Source organism: Lycorma delicatula, chromosome 9 (assembly GCF_047948215.1).
Source record: "Lycorma delicatula isolate Av1 chromosome 9, ASM4794821v1, whole genome shotgun sequence".
NCBI classification, from domain to species: Eukaryota; Metazoa; Arthropoda; class Insecta; order Hemiptera; family Fulgoridae; genus Lycorma; species Lycorma delicatula.
Window position 1 is genome coordinate 56,591,357 of NC_134463.1, and position 16,297 is coordinate 56,607,653.

General features: G+C 31.9%; 1 protein-coding gene across 2 annotated transcripts; it reads right to left on the reverse strand.

The window, feature by feature from the left end:
- Positions 1–1,510: 1,510 nt before the first annotated feature.
- Positions 1,511–14,421, reverse strand: LOC142330081 (uncharacterized). Of its 2 annotated transcripts, XM_075375130.1 has the most exons (3): positions 13,073–14,421; positions 7,793–7,895; positions 1,511–5,442 (listed from the first exon to the last, which is right to left on the reverse strand). In XM_075375130.1, exons 1-3 carry the CDS (start codon positions 13,159–13,161, stop codon positions 2,641–2,643), a joined length of 2,994 nt encoding a protein of 997 aa, XP_075231245.1. In that variant the 5' UTR covers positions 13,162–14,421; the 3' UTR covers positions 1,511–2,640. The 2 variants fall into 2 exon arrangements, with proteins under 2 accessions (XP_075231245.1, XP_075231246.1); XM_075375131.1 differs by lacking the exon at positions 7,793–7,895 and having other exon boundaries at positions 1,515–5,442; positions 13,073–13,173.
- Positions 14,422–16,297: the final 1,876 nt, after the last annotated feature.

The window sequence follows — 16,297 nt, forward strand, 5'->3', positions numbered from 1 at the left end:
AATTTGCCCTAGAAGATCACACTTCCACTCTGTTGTTTTTCTGTTCAACAGTTAGGTTTGTTGGGACCAATTTTGCACAAATCTTTTACATGTCCAATTCATTTGTCAAAATTTGATGGGCTATGTTACAGTTCAAATTCAATTGTTCTACAATCATTCTGACAGTTAATTGCCAGTTGTACTATATCAAGTCTCTGATTCACCCAACATTGTCGTCACGTTTGATGTTAACGGTCTTCCAGAGTGTGGATTGTCTGAAACTGATTCCCAGCCATCTGAAAATGCTTTATACCATCTAAAAACTTGAGCTTGTAACAGGGCATCATCTCCATACGCCCTTTTCAAATTTTGAAAATGTTTTAGTAACATTCTCACATTGTTTAACACAAAACTTGATTGCTTAACGTTGCTTATAATTAGTATCTCTCATTTTTGTAACAACAAAAACTCACTTCACAAAAGGTTTGTTATGTTTCACATGGCAACAATAGACTAAAAATATTAACACCTAATATAAATCAGCTGTTTACTAGTAACTTTACAGTGTTGCCACTTTGGTTGCCAAAAAATAACTAGTCTCATTACTTTACTTACAGACCTCATGTATATATATATGTTAAAAAACCGTTAATCCACTTTATGTTTATGAGGCCTATTGTCGTATGATTTTTACAAGTTGAATATACAAGTTAATCAATAAAACAGTAAAATAAATTCCAAAAAGTATTTTATTCCAGAAATATGTATGAACATAAAACATCTTAAAATATTATTTTAATTAAAATAAAATATTAAAATGTAAAACTAATCTAATAAATGAATAATACAATTTTTCAGTTAAAAATATTGTTACTAATCAATATTTAGTACAACTAACTTTTATTTGGGAATGGGAAAACAAAGGTATAAAATGAGCAGCTGAATTAAGTATGCAAGTAAATCATGGATCAGAGAAAGCCAAAAAAAAAAATAATGAAGCTTTTGAAATGTTAAAAATTAGCATAGTTGTTAGAATATGAAATAAAATATAAATAAAAGGATAGATAAGGTAGACTTCTTAAAGCATCAAGAATTAATGAGTTTCATCCTAGAAGAAATTGTAGGTGGTAAAAGTAGTACGTTAAAGAAAAACAAGGATTAGAATTTTTTATACAGGTAACAAGTTAGTAAGGATGTAAAGTTGAAGGCTATGCAAATTGTCACAAAATATAACAAATAGAAAAGTACATCAAATCATATACAAAATAAGCTGTTTGAAATAAAAACAAATCATATTTGTTCAAAGTTTTTTGATTATGAAGTCAATAAAAATAATTACAATGCAGTACTTGCATATGTACACAATAGAGAATTTATTTAACATCTTTTTTGCAAATGTTTAGTAATAATTTGAATAAGAAACAGTAAAGTACAAGTTTTATTTATATTGTTGAAAAAATTTTCATTTAGTTTTTTAAGTTTTATACAAAATTTAAATTAAAAACAATAAGTCTTTCACTAATTTTATATAGTTAATAATAATTTTCATTTCTATTTTAATATAAATGTGGGAAACATATAATAAAAAACCATAATTTGTTTGTAATTAGTATAAGTACTAAATAATTATTTCTATAATTTTAACAAAAAGAAAGGAATTTTAATTATCAGCCATTTCTAAAAATGATTCAAACTTTTTATAAACTTAAAATGATTGATTTGCCAGAGTTATTTTAAAAAATTAAAAAGTCATGTTTCATCTTGACTCAATTTTATATTAATATTGCTTTTTATTAGTGTTTTTTTTTTTTTTTTTTGTTATTAATGAAATTATATAAATAACATATTTATATTAATTATAATATTCAATTTTTAAGAATTAGCACCTAAATATCTAAAGATATGCTTATAGAAGATCTTTTACAGCTACAGATCTATTGTCATTAGTGTTGGAGATAAGAAGTCTCATGCACGATTACATTTTTATTTTATAATTTTTTTTTTAGTTGTAAAGGGAATTTACAATTTTATTTGCTTCTTAAGATAACACTTAAAGGAAAATAGATAGATGTAAAGCTAATATTTATCACTAGCTATGATGTCAATTTTGCGCTCTTGTAAGCACAATATGTATACATTTCACATATATAAATATTTGATTTTATAAAGCTAAACACAAATGAAAGATGTTTCTAGTTGCAAAAAAAAATAATTTTGAAGATGCGCGCATGCGTGCCCATGTGTGTGTAGAGAGAGTTAGAGAGCGATAGCAAAATCATAAGTAGATGAGACTAATTGAAAAATATTAAAATTTATGTTATTTATAGTTATGAATAGAAAAGAAAATAATTATATAAATATGTTTATTTATTAAATTTTATTTATTTTATTTTATTTTATTTAATATTTATTTAATAATTTTGGAAAAAAACTTTTAATTAGTGAAGAATGATTACTTTAACTGGTATAGTAATATAAAAATTTAATATACTAAATTGATTATACACAGCTCCAGAAGAAAATTCAAAATAGCTACAAAATATTCATAATACAAAAACATCATCTCTTAATATTTTATACACATATCAAAATGATGGTTAATGTATTCATGTAATGACTAAATACCACATCCTATCTGAAAACTCATAACAGAACTGTAATTCAATCTGATTGTGGAAATAATAATGTTTCATTTAAAATGGTAAATTTCCAAAAATAATTTTTCATTTTCAATATTTTGTTATAAATTTGTTTCAAGAATTCTTCTGTGTATTTTGTCAAAAATTTATTCTTAACAGATTTTAGTAATAATGTATAATGATGAATTTCTGATGAAATGTCATACACATTTGGCTGAGGTGGTAATATGTAATTAACAGATGAGTTATATCTCGATTTTGATGTAACCACATCTTTTTGTGAGGAGCACTTTTTGACATTATCAGTTAAATTACTGCACCTCCAAAAGACAGCAGATTTTATTTGTTCATAAAAGGGAGTGTAATATGAAAGAGTGGTTTTGAAACATGTAACAGGTTCTCCATCTTCTCCTCTTTTACCATCATTCCCAGTTTTACCATCATCTCCGAAATCTCCTTGAGAATTGTGCATAGAAACTTTTGAAGGATCATATTCTCCTAACAAGAGGAGAGTACCAGGATTTCCTCCTATTCCTCCAATTCCCCCATCACCACCCCGACCACCATTAGCACCACTATCACCATTATGAGAGTATAATTTAATATCAAGTTCAAAATCATCATTTTGCATGATACAAGGGTAAGATATTTCTTTCATAGAGTTATAAGTCAAAGGAAAGGATTTCAAACCTCTGTCCCACAACTCATCGTAATCATAAGAACTTGGTTCACCATTAAATTTATCAAAACCAGGACGTCCATTACTTCCAACTTTTCCATTTCCTCCATTTTGGCCAGGCCCTCCTTTACCACCATTCGCACTTATAACTAGATTTTCCTCATTTATAAAATATGATCCAATACCAAAGAAATGTCCACCATTCCCTCCTGGAAGACCATTTAATCCATTTTTTCCACTTTCACCTAACTTTTTTCCATCTTCAGCTTTTGTATTATTGTGTGCTTTCCCTGGAGTGCCATCAATGTTTATTTCTCTATTGCCAATAATCTCCCATTTGGGAGCTGCAATCATTACATTAATTCCTTTAAAGTATTCGTCTGTGAAGTCTGTGTCAATGAATACAGTATAAAGTCCATAAATTATTAACATTTTAATAGGTATATTGCCACAATAATTTCTTAGTAGGGTATTGTTTTTTATTGAACTAAATGTAACAAAATAACCTTTCACAGTAATTTTTCCATCATCACAAGAAATATTTGTTTGACTTTTAATTGTTAGAGATATTACACCATCAAATTCCAATTTTTTTTCAGCTCTTAAAGTCATAAAACTAAAATGTGAATCAAGATTTTCATAAACTAGTTCTTTGATATTAGAAAGAGCAGTTTTGACCAAATCAGTAGCGTTGTAAAACTGAGGATTGAAAAGTTCTGATTTAGATACTTGAATTTTATAGGTAGAAAAATGTTCAAACATTTTTATTAGAAAACTGTACCATGATAATTCTTCTTTTATAAAATTTAAAAGATTTTTCATTTGTTCAGCCCACATAACTGTTGTTAAAATTGGGCTAATATCTGTAAATGGCTGAATATTAATTAAATACTCTACAATTTCAAAATATGTATTATTTTCTAACTCATTTAATTGAATACTTTCTTTCGAAATAAATTCTTTTAAAATCATAGAATAATTTTTGTAATTGTTAGATATTTTTAAATCATTTTCCAAAATCATTAGTTTTTTTACAATTTTATTTTGAAAATTATACAACTGATAAACATCACTGTAGTTGGCCATTTGTTGTTTATAATGATTTTCCATTAACGTGTATAAATATGATGATACATACGTAACTATGTCGTTAACATACCACAATAGACAATTTATATAATTCCTGGCTCTATCTGACAATGCATACCCTATATCATTTTCAGAAAGTTCACTGTATTTGATATTATTAACCACTGTGTTTCTTAAAGTCTCTTTAGCTTGTTGAAGCAATGGTATTTCAGATAGTATTCCTGCTTGTGAGGGTCTACGGAAAATATTTATTCTTTTAAAATTTCCATTTGCATCAGTTTCTTGGAAAGCATCGATGAGTTTTAGACTGTTTTTTAAAAATATTTTTTCTTTACTTTCATCAGAGTTTAATAATTTTTCATTTAGTGATATTTTTAGTTTAGTAAGGTATTCTGCTATACCATCAATAACAGCTTTATCAGACACTAATTTTATACTATTTTTATTAATTTTAAACATATTTGGAACTTTAGTTGCTATTAATGCTATACTGTCTTTATATTTACCAATATTTCTTATAAAAGCATTAATGTTACGAAGTAAATCAACAAAATCATTCTTATACACACCCTGCTCAACAGAATTATAAGTTACTAATATTACTATTTTTATATTTTTAATATTTTTTAAATACATTTTCATTACATGAGCTGCAACTAACTCATGTTTTGGACTTCTAGTATCACTGAATCCAGGAGTATCTGTGTATGATGTAGCATTCAAATCATTTGTAACTTGTTCTGGATACAATGTGAATGATTCACTAACTGATGACCCTATTTTATTACCATCATCAATTAAATAATGTGAACTACCAGAACCGACCTCTTTTGATATCAGTTTACTGTTGTCTCCAGCCATAAATTGTACAAATGTAGTTTTGCCTGATCCGGCATTACCTAATACTAATATTGTATTTTCTATTTTACTACTATGTTTGTTTATTTCTTGATCTCCTTTTCTTATCATTTCATTTGTGGTAATCAAATTGTACAGTTTTTCAGTTTCATCTTTTGAACATTCCCATTTTTCTTGCTCTTTATTTACTTCATTGTTCTGTAACAAAGAAATGTAAAAATAAAACAAAATTGTTTGTCAATTAAAAAACAAAATTTAAAAATGACTTAGCTCTCTGGTTATTAGTAATGAATGAAGCATAATATATTATTATAATAGTACATTTTTAAACTGGACGTGATATATGGTACAAATACAAACCTCAATGGTTGGATTCATGTTTAATAAACATGTACCTCTCTCAGGTTAAATAGTAACTACATAGCATGGTCGTAAGACCATGCTTTTTTGTAGTCTATATGTTGATAAAGTGTGATTATTATATCTAACCAAATAAGGTTACCTTTATGAATACACAGAACTAAAATAAATTAACAAAATATTCAATATTGAATGAATCACTTTCAACAAAATGGAACTTTTTCTTCAGTATAAAAGTTCTTTTTACATTTCCATAGTTAATTAGCAGCACGTACTTTAATATTGTTAGTGGTGTATGTCACAGAAAATTCCCTATATATGTAATTTCACATGATTCAAATGTGTTTTTATGTGATATGTGTAAGTTTTTATTGATAATTATATTCTTGATGTGCCCTTATTCTATGATGGGCTTTGTAAAGTGTGTATAGCACTAATTTTGCTTTGTATATGAGGGTGAGTGTGAATCTAGACTGTTCAGTGTTGTATTCAGTGCATTCGCTAAAGGTTAATTTGTATTTATGTGAGAAGATGAATATATATTAAACAAGTGTAAGAAATCTGCATGATTATGCAGCATCTTGTGTAGACATCTATCAGTTGTAGTGGGTTTTCTATTATTTTAAAAGTATATTTTATTAAACATTTTGTATATAGTATGTACAACATATAACTGAAATCATAACCTTAATACAAGTCATATTTTTATAAAATTACTATATTTAGACTAGTAACTGGTTAATTCATTTCTGTTTTCCTGGATGAAATAATTTTACAACACACTAAGATCACTCATATGTTCCGCAATGAGAAATTTACAGACAAACTATTATTAGCCTGTAATTATTTTGTAGAGGCAACATCTTTCTTGACAAAGAATAAATAATCAGACATTATTCATACCCATTAAAAAATCACACACCAGTTTACTTTTAATTGCAGTTTATAAAAAAAAAATTATTTTACTTTCTTCATCTCACCATGTAACTTTGTTTTATATGTTTCATTGCTTAGTAATACAACTTATCAGCCAACAAGTACATTTCAGACTCAATGCAATAAATCATTTGGTACATTTTAATTTTCCTTGAATCCTTGCTTTTATAAAATGCAACTCGTTAATCATGGAAGAAATTCAAAACCTCACAAAGTGACAAAAATTATATAACAATAACATATACCATCAACTAATAATCATAAAATCCCCAACATTTTTTGGAGAGACTATTACTCCATTACTTTAAAAACAATAAACAGGATAAATGAGGACACGTGGAGTACTAATAAAACTTATATTGAAAAACACTACAAAACAGGGAAACACAACTTAAACTGCTTTGATTTTGTAAAAAACTACTTTGGACAAATTGTACACACATTTGCCCAATAATGTAGAACATATAGTACTATACAATAGAATAAAATTTTTCAAATCATTCGTAAATAAATAAAATTTTATTTTAATCACCACATAATTTATTATGTGCTGATTAACATAACAAAGGATTGCATAACTTTCCTGGCTTGCCCTTGTCAAATTTTTATTTTAAATACACCATACTTTTTTTATATATGAATGAGTAAATTATGCAATATTTAGAGTTCATCTGCGAAAAGATGAAAATGTTCAGTTCAAATTGTTGACCCAGCCTTGATCAAATAACAATTTTCTTTAAAAATTATGTAACATTAAAAGTATAACTGAAAAAAATTAGTTTATTAAAAATTTATACAAAATTATTATAAAAACTTTTTTTGTTTCAATCAACTCATTCATCGCTTCAATTGATAGCTTCAATCAACCCATTCATCGCTTCAATTGGTAGCTACCTCATACAACAGGTACAGCTTTAAAAGCAGGTCAAATATCAGAAATTATAAAAAAAAATTTCATTTTTAAATTGGGACCAATTGGAATTCCTTTATTTAAAAAGTTCCCGTATTATTTCATAAGCTTTTCAAGACAGTAGTCATTATTAACAATATAGTTACATCACGGAATAATGTGCTAATATATAGTTATGAAACAAATTCTTAGGAAGGTAATGTTTTACAGTTTGAAAGTGAATGGTTAAATTTTTTTAATGTTAAAATATTATCTTGTTTCATTAAGCTGTTCAATAAGAAAACAAATAAATATAAATTACTAATCATTTTAAATACAAGAATATGTTGCTATATTACTTACAATGATGTTTCCATCAGAATTATTCTTCAAAAAATTAGTTTCCCTTTCCAAAATACTATCACTTTTCTGCTGATCACTCAGTTTATAATTCAAAGGATCAGATCTGAAATTTATTGTTATAATTAAAAATATTTTAAAGAACATAATAGCACATCTTTACAAATAAAAATCTACTTAGGGAAAATTCAGAATGATTTTAGAGAACTAATCGATAGTGCTTGGTTCCATTTGAAAAATAATCAGTGGTTGAACTGTATCATTATGTAATAATGCGATCAGTATGAAATAATATTGATAAAAATATGTGAACATTTTTTTGTCTTTAGTAATTTGACTGGTTTGATGCAGCTCTCTAAGATTCTGTATCTAGTGCCAGTTGTTTCATTTCAGTATCCCCCCCCCACATCCTACATCCCTAACAATATGTTTTACATATTCCAAACGTTGCCTAGCTGCACAATTTTTTTCCTTCTACCTGTCCTTACAATATCAAAGCGAATACTCCAGGGTGCCTTAATATGTGGCTTATAAGTCTCTTTTCTTTTAACTATATTTTTCCAAATCTTCTTTCTTCATCAGTTTGCCACAACACCTCTTCATTTGTCACTTTACCCACTCATCTGATTTTGAACATTCTCCTTTAGCACCACATTTCAAAAACTTTTAATCTTTCCTTCTCAGGTACTCCAATTGTCCAAGTTTCACTTCCATATAAAGCTGCGCTTAATATGTGGCTTATAAGTCTCTTTTCTTTTAACTATATTTTTCCAAATCTTCTTTCTTCATCAGTTTGCCACAACACCTCTTCATTTGTCACTTTACCCACTCATCTGATTTTGAACATTCTCCTTTAGCACCACATTTCAAAAACTTTTAATCTTTCCTTCTCAGGTACTCCAATTGTCCAAGTTTCACTTCCATATAAAGCTGCGCTCCAAACACATGCTTTCAAAAATGTTTTTGTAAATGCAAAATATGTTGGTTGTTTTTCTTTAATTTTTCTTCTACTATTAATCTGTGCACTAAAATTGCTTCCCTTGTCCCTATACTTTTCCTGAAACCAAACTGGTCTTCTCCTAACACTTTTTCCATTCTCCTCTCAATTCTTTTCTACAGAATTCTATTTAAGAGTTTTGATGCATGACTAGTTAAGCTAATTACTCTGTATACTTCACATTTATCTGCTCCTGCTTTCTTTGGTATCGTGACTATAATACTCTTTTTGAAGTCTGATGGAACTTCCCCTTCTTTGTAAATGTTACATACCAGTTTGTATAATCTATCTATCACCTAAGGGGCCTGGATCAGCACAGGCTGCGGCGCGAGTGTGCGGCTGCCTTACAGGTGTTGGAATGATGCACGGAGCACAGGGAGGAGGTGGAATTGATGGCTCAACAATTCGGCCGGGCCATCAAGACTGGCTGCGAGAGGATCCTACGGCGGCCTCGGCCAGTGGACGGACCCTTAGGCCGTGACCAATCCGCTGATCGGTGACTGCCTGGAGCCGTCATGACCGCTGCTTCCGGGGAGCCGTCTGTTAAACGCAGGCCGAAACCCGGGAAAAAGTGGTGGTCCTCTGACCTTAGCATGCTGCGCGCAAGAGCTAGATCCGCTAGGAGAAGATACCAGCGTCGCCCCCTAACAGGGATTATCGTTGATGAGGTGCGCGCTGAGAGTCTGCTGATGTACGGTGCGCCCGTAATGAGTACGTTCATGCCATCAAGGAAGCCAAACTCAAGTTTTGGCAAGACTTCATGCGTGAGTTGCAGCGCAATCACTGACAGCTCGCGAAGTCATGTTACCGGCCAAAGCCATTGCACGTGTTGTCCAGTGTTCGATGCGGGTTTGGTGGTAGTGACCACACTTTAACATCTGTGGCGACTTACCAGGCGTTCCTGTATACTCTGTTTGCAGATGCTCCGGAAGGTGAAGCAAAAGTCGGCGTTAGGGCGGGTGAGACACTATTCCCTGGCGTACGGGTTGTGGAACCCGTAGATATAGACCGAGTGATTTCTCGAATGGCACTGAGAAAGGCACCGGGGATTGACCAACTTCACCCGGATATTTCCTATCATTTGCTGCCTGTCATAAGAGAGCCGCTTGGCAGACTGTTCTCGGGGTGCCTAAACTCGGGTTGCTTTCCGACTTGTTGGAAGGTGGTTTTGGTGAGGTTGCTCTTAAAATCGGGAAAGGATCCGAGTGAGGTCAGCAGTTATCGATCCATCAGCCTCTTGCCGGTAATCGGCAAGTTGCTTGAAAGGCTGGTTGTGGAACGACTGGGAAAGCATCGATATGAACTCATTTCTAATTCGAAGCCAATATGGCTTCATGAAACGGGTTGGCACTGAGGATTGCATCTGAAATGCTCTTGCCGAGGTGGAAAGCGCCGACTGTAAATATGTTTTGGCAATTTTTATTGACATAGAGGCAGCATTTCCTTCCTTGTGTTGTTCTGTCCTCTATGAGCTGGAACGCCGCAATGTTCCTGTAGCCCTGATGGCCGTAGTACGTGACTACTTGTCGGATCGCACGGCTCTGTTTAAGGATGCGCACCTAGTTGTGGAAAAATCCGTCAACAGAGGAAGCCCGCAGGGCTCCGTTCTCGGTCCCTTGCTGTGGAACCTGGTATTTGACGGATTTTTGGGCCTGACATTCCCGGAAAGGGTCGCGGCCCAGGCTTTCGCCGATAACTGTCTCCTGTTAGTGCGTGATAATTCACGACCGCAACTAGAAAACCGAGCGCAGGCGGCTTTGTCAACCGCAGAGGGCTGGATGGACATTCAAAATTTAAGGATTTCTGTGTCCAAGACGAAGTTTATGCTTCTCAAGGGTGTAGACAAATTATCATACAGTCGTAACCCCCGTATTAAGTATAAAGGCTGTGTAATCAGTCGAGTTCGAGTTCATAAGTACCTAGGTTGTTTGTTTGATGAGAAGTTGCTGTTTAGCAACCACATTAGGCAAGTAGCGGCGGACGCCGTCTCTGTGATGCACAAGCTTAGGAGGATTACTCGAAAGGATTATGGGCTGTCGGGCCGTCATTTGTACATGGTGTACCGAGGTGTCTTCGAAAGCACGACCTCTTGCGCGGCGTCCGTTTGGGCGCATAGGTTGGAAGAAATCGAGCACTTATTCAAAATTTAAGGAGTGCCCAACGCAGAGCCTTAATTATACGTACTGGTGTTTTTAAAACAACCTTCTACGAGGCTACTACATTGGGAAAGGCTCTCCCAATCGATTTAGTGGTAAAAGTTCGGGCGGCCATGTGAAAATTGCGAAGAGGCAGGGAGGCCGAGGTATTTGGGATGCGGTTTCGAGCCGGGTCTGTACCGGAGCGGAATGGTGATGTCAATGCACCGGTTCTAAATTTCAAACAGTTGCCAATCTCCTGCCGGCGGAGGAGGCTTTACACCCTGGCGATAGAAGCATGGCACGCTACGACTAAGGGAAGGTCCTTGTATAGATTTATACAGGATCTACAGGTATGGTATGCCTGTTCTTCGTTTTTAAGGGAAACGGGAGTCTGAGTGCTCTCCAACAATGTAAATTTAACATTTGTTTCGGTTCCACTTGGCAGCTGATGAGCTTTGCGTCTGCAGGGAGGTCCAATCAAACGAACACATGATATTCGATTGCCCAGCTCTTAAGGGGGGGGGGGGTGAGGACTCCTTGGAACTTAGATGTCAAGGGGAAAATTGGCTACTCACAAGCAGCGAATCAATGTGGCGAGAGTCGCATTGTCGGATCGTGTAGGAGTTCCTTGATGCGGTTGCTTTGTTCAACTGACATCAGTAGTTTCTTTTTCTTTCTTTCTTTTTCCTGTTTTGCCTCCGGTAACTACCGTTTAGATAATACTTCAGAGGATGAATGAGAATGATATGTATGAGTATAAATGAAGTGTAGTCTTGTACATTCTCAGTTCGACCATTCCTGAGATTTGTGGTTAATTGAAACCCAACCACCAAAAAACACCGGTATCCACGATCTAGTATTCAAATCCGTGTAAAAATAACTGGTTTTGCTAGGACTTGAACGCTGGAACTCTCGACTTCCAAATAAGCCGATTTGGGAAGACGCGTTCACCACTAGACCAACCCGGTGGGTTGACATCAGTAGTTTACCGAAGGGAAAAGACACTCTTACTGCGCTGCTGTAGGAAACTAAGTGAGAGATATGGCTGGTTACCAGCCAGATGAAGACTCCAAGCGCTTTAATGGTGGACAGGTACTTGCTGGCATTCAACGGCCTAGGCCGTTGAATGCCAGCAAGTACCTGTCATACATATATGACAAGTGGTCATATATGTTTAAGTAGTTGACGGGGTGCGCCTACCCATTTTAGTGATATATGACAAGTGGGCAGTGGGACACGCAAATGACTGGTGTATAGTACCACGCTTATTCCGCTCACTCTTTTAGGTTAGCTCTAGGAGCTAGTTAGGACACTGGTCGCTAAACTGTTTCGTGGCTCAGTAGCCGATTGTGGCACAGACATTCGGTCTTATGCTTCAGGGGGACCGAATGGGGTGATGGCGGGAGAAATGTTAAACAAAGCAAACCAAACCAATCTATCTATCACTTCCTCATCTGCACTGCACAGTAAAATTCCGTAGGTATTCCATCTATGTGAAAATAGTAAATAATAAACTGGTATAGAATAAATTAATTTTGAAAATGTTGATTGCTACTTATTTGACTCTACACATTAAATTAAAAAAATAATTAGAGATCTTAAAAGTAAGAATTGACAACCACTGAAATGAAACATATAATTAGTTATTTGGCAAATACAGATTTTGTGATAGTTCTAACAGTGGTTATAGAGAAACTTATCAAAATGATAAATGTATTGCAGAAATACGTTGAAGAGGGTCTGACCTCAATATTAAAAAATATTTAAATGTTTCATGAGGAGAGATCAAAAGAGTAATTTAAAACACAAACTAAAAAAATGAACTGAATGTTAGATAGTTAGAAGTTTATAAACTATCTAGTTTATATATTTCACTTAATTACAGTCATATTTTCTCAAGTAAATTGGAGATAAATTTTATTTACATTATTTTGATAGTTAAAAGAATTTAATAACATAGACAAAATAAATTTTTTTTTAATGTTTCTCCAAGTGTGATACTAATTTTTTAATTCGTTTTTGCGTACATTACAGATCTGTAAATACAATTTTTCTATCACCCTTAGTTTTAAATAAATTATACTTTAAAAAAAATTAAGGGAAAATATAGTTAAAATCTGTAAAATTTATAATTTTGCATGGCCATACCTGTGTTGGAATGATTTTGTTGATTCTTTTCTTTTATAAATAGCCTCAGGCACATCCTGAATTAATGTCAAACAATAATCGGCTATCATGTTAGTATTCTATTTCCCTTTATAGCGGCTTTCTATCACCGAAATGTCTTGGTGGACATTCACAGTGTTCGTCACTTATGTTTCAGAGGTTTCCAGGAAAAAATCCAGATGTGAGTGGAGGAAATGTATTTTCAAAGACATATTACATCACATAGCTCTGTATGAAGTTAAAAGTTGATTAACAATATCGTGGTAATTGTCGGATTTTTAAATACATCTTTAAATGAAGCCCAAGCTGCACTTAATACATTATTTAACATTGAGTTAAATTCATCATATTTGACTAGCTCTCTTATTTGAGGACCAATAAATATTCCTTCTTTAATTTTTCCTTCATTTACATTTGGAAATTTCTGCTTGATGTACAAAAATCCGGGTCTATCCTTCTCCATTGTTTTTACAAAATTTTTCATTAGTCCTAGCTTGGTATGGAAAAGGGGTAAAAATATTTTTTTACCCCTTAATATTTTTTTTAGGGCTCATGAATAATATTTTTCCCATTTGTTGTTGTCTTGTTTCTTCCACGCTTTGGTAAAATAATGTTTATCCCTAGCTCAGCTCTCCCATTCACAAAGAAAACACATGTACTTAGTATAGACTAACTGCATGCCTAACAAAATAGCTATAACTTTCAAATTACCACATATGTTCCAGCTGTGTTTTTTATAATTTATTTTTTCATGAACATCTTTCATCACATCGTATGTCTCTTTCAAATTAATACCATAAGCGATTGGTATCAAAGGATATTTGTTACCGTTGTGCAGCAGAACCACTTTTAAAATATATTTGGATGAATCTATGAAAAGGCGCCAGTCCTCAGGTTTATGAACTTGTCCTAAGTGCAATATATGTCATCAGTATTTGTGCAATAAACCAAATTATTTTCATCAATAAAGTACTGAGAAAGTTCTTTTTGTCGACTTTGAAAACCCAAAATTTTTGTTTTTTTTTTTAAATAAATTCCAACCTTACAGTTGGAATTATCCTAACAGTTCAGCTTGATTTTTTTAGTAAATTTAAATCCCTAACCAAGTGATTTAATTCATCTTGTGATATAAGATGTGACTTATTGGAAGAGAATTCAAAATCAAAATCACTGTTGTCTTCTTCAGTACTACCTGATTCTTCATCGCTGCTACATTCACAGGTGGCTCAGGAACTGAAATAATTTCACTGTGAGGTGTAGGCCTGATTGCAGATTGCAGTGAAGGATATTTTACAGTATGTTTAGATTTTTTAGAAATTCCAGACACACTCATTAAACAAAAGTAATAATCGGTTATTAATAATCGGTAATAATCGGTTATGATCCATCAAACCATAGGTACACCAAATGGCAAAGCCTTCTGTGTACCTTTCAGCCATTCTCTTAAATATGCAGAACAATTAGTGCATACTATATGAAAAGTCCATGTCTTATCCTGATCACCAATTTTACACTGAAAATACAAATGAAATGCTGTTTTAATTAAAGGTGTAATGTTTCTTCTATGATTTTACAGTAAACTCACCACATACATAACAAAAGCCATCCACACCATTTACACAATTTTGAGGCATTTTAACACTGCACTGTTAACAAACTTAAGACATTAATAAGACAATTAATTCATTCCTAAATCCAGTGGTTAATACAAACAACACAGCTGTGTTTTCAAGTACATGTTTTGACCTTCACAGACACGATTTATGTTGTCTATGAAGGGTCACTCTTCAGTATTAGATATGGTGTCATAATATGTGACTATGATACGATTTAATTCTTTATCTAGTATTGTTTATTTATAGCTTACATATTATGTTAACAAAGTTAAACAATAAAAAATGAGCTAACAAAATACAATATAGGAGTTTAAAATGCGAACTATATATTGAAAAATGAAAAAAATCCTTTAATTAAAATTAAAAAATTTTTCAAAAATGGTGGGTGATAGATCTGAGATCATATTCGTTTTGAACATAAAAAACAAAATCATGTATCGCATGTTAGGAAACAAAAATTATGTTTATCAGTCTAATCAGTAATTTGTAAAATTTGGAATAAATATTTGTTAGAGCAAAAGAAATATGTTTGTTAAATCTATAACAAGAAACTTTTATTTACCTGGTTGCTGACGTAAAAATTATTAAAATTAACAGTATTTTCTCCATGTCAGTGGTATATACGTTCTTTTATTTGCTTCAACTGACTTATTTGTAACTCTTACAAATACTTAAATATAATGTTAATTTACATTTACATAATACAAATGCTGATAATTCCCTACCTTTTTAAATACATTAATGTCTAATTTACAAATATTGGTTGCAGAAGTCAATATTATCATGATTTTTAATCTTTATTGTACTCTTAATCTTTATTGTTAGTGATAAGTTCAGTTTTTAGAATCGCCTATTATTTTTTTAGTTTCCATAAAAACAGTACTATTACATTTGCATGTAGAAATAATTTTAATTTAATAACAGGAATCAATAATTTAAAAAAAAATAATTCTAATTTATTCTGATAAACAAATTTATATAATGCAACCAGCAACATTTTATTTTCACTATTATTAATGAAAATAAGATGAAAAGATACACCTTTACGTAATTGCTAATAATGAAATTTTATTTTAACATATTTTTATAGTATCCTTCTTTATCAAAAGTGTAATTATAAAAGAAACATTAAAGATTAAAAACATAAAAACAAAAATGTTTCTCTCTTTAGTCAGACAGATTAAAACTGAATGTTATGCTCAATATAAAGAATTATTTTTATTATTATAGATGGCAATTTTTTCCCGCCACTTCTTTTCAACATTGCCCTGGATTTTATGATGAAATTACGGTCTGAATTAAATCAACAAAATATAAAAATCAGAACTCGTTTCAACATAAAAAGACAAACTGTCTGGGATTTGCTGATGACCTAGATGACCAAAATATGGAAGAAGTTGAAAGCAAATAATCAGCCTGGAAAACATTTCTGAAAAAATTGGGCTAAAAATTGAATATGAAAAGACAAGAGATTATGGCCATGGAACAGTTGTGCATAAATAAGATAAAAATTAATAATAAAGAAATTAAATTAATACAAAAATGTAAATATTTGGGTGAAATTATAGATAACAGATTAAAGAAAATTCAA

Bases quoted from the DNA above. Each gene is read 5' to 3' on its own strand.
- LOC142330081 (XM_075375130.1), bottom strand. From the start codon at position 13,161: ATGATAGCCGATTATTGTTTGACATTAATTCAGGATGTGCCTGAGGCT. The intron at 7,896-13,072 runs GTATGGCCATGC...AATAAATTTCAG, and splicing joins ACAAAATCATTCCAACACAG to ATCTGATCCTTTGAATTATA. The intron at 5,443-7,792 runs GTAAGTAATATA...TCTTTGTTACAG, and splicing joins ATTCTGATGGAAACATCATT to AACAATGAAGTAAATAAAGA.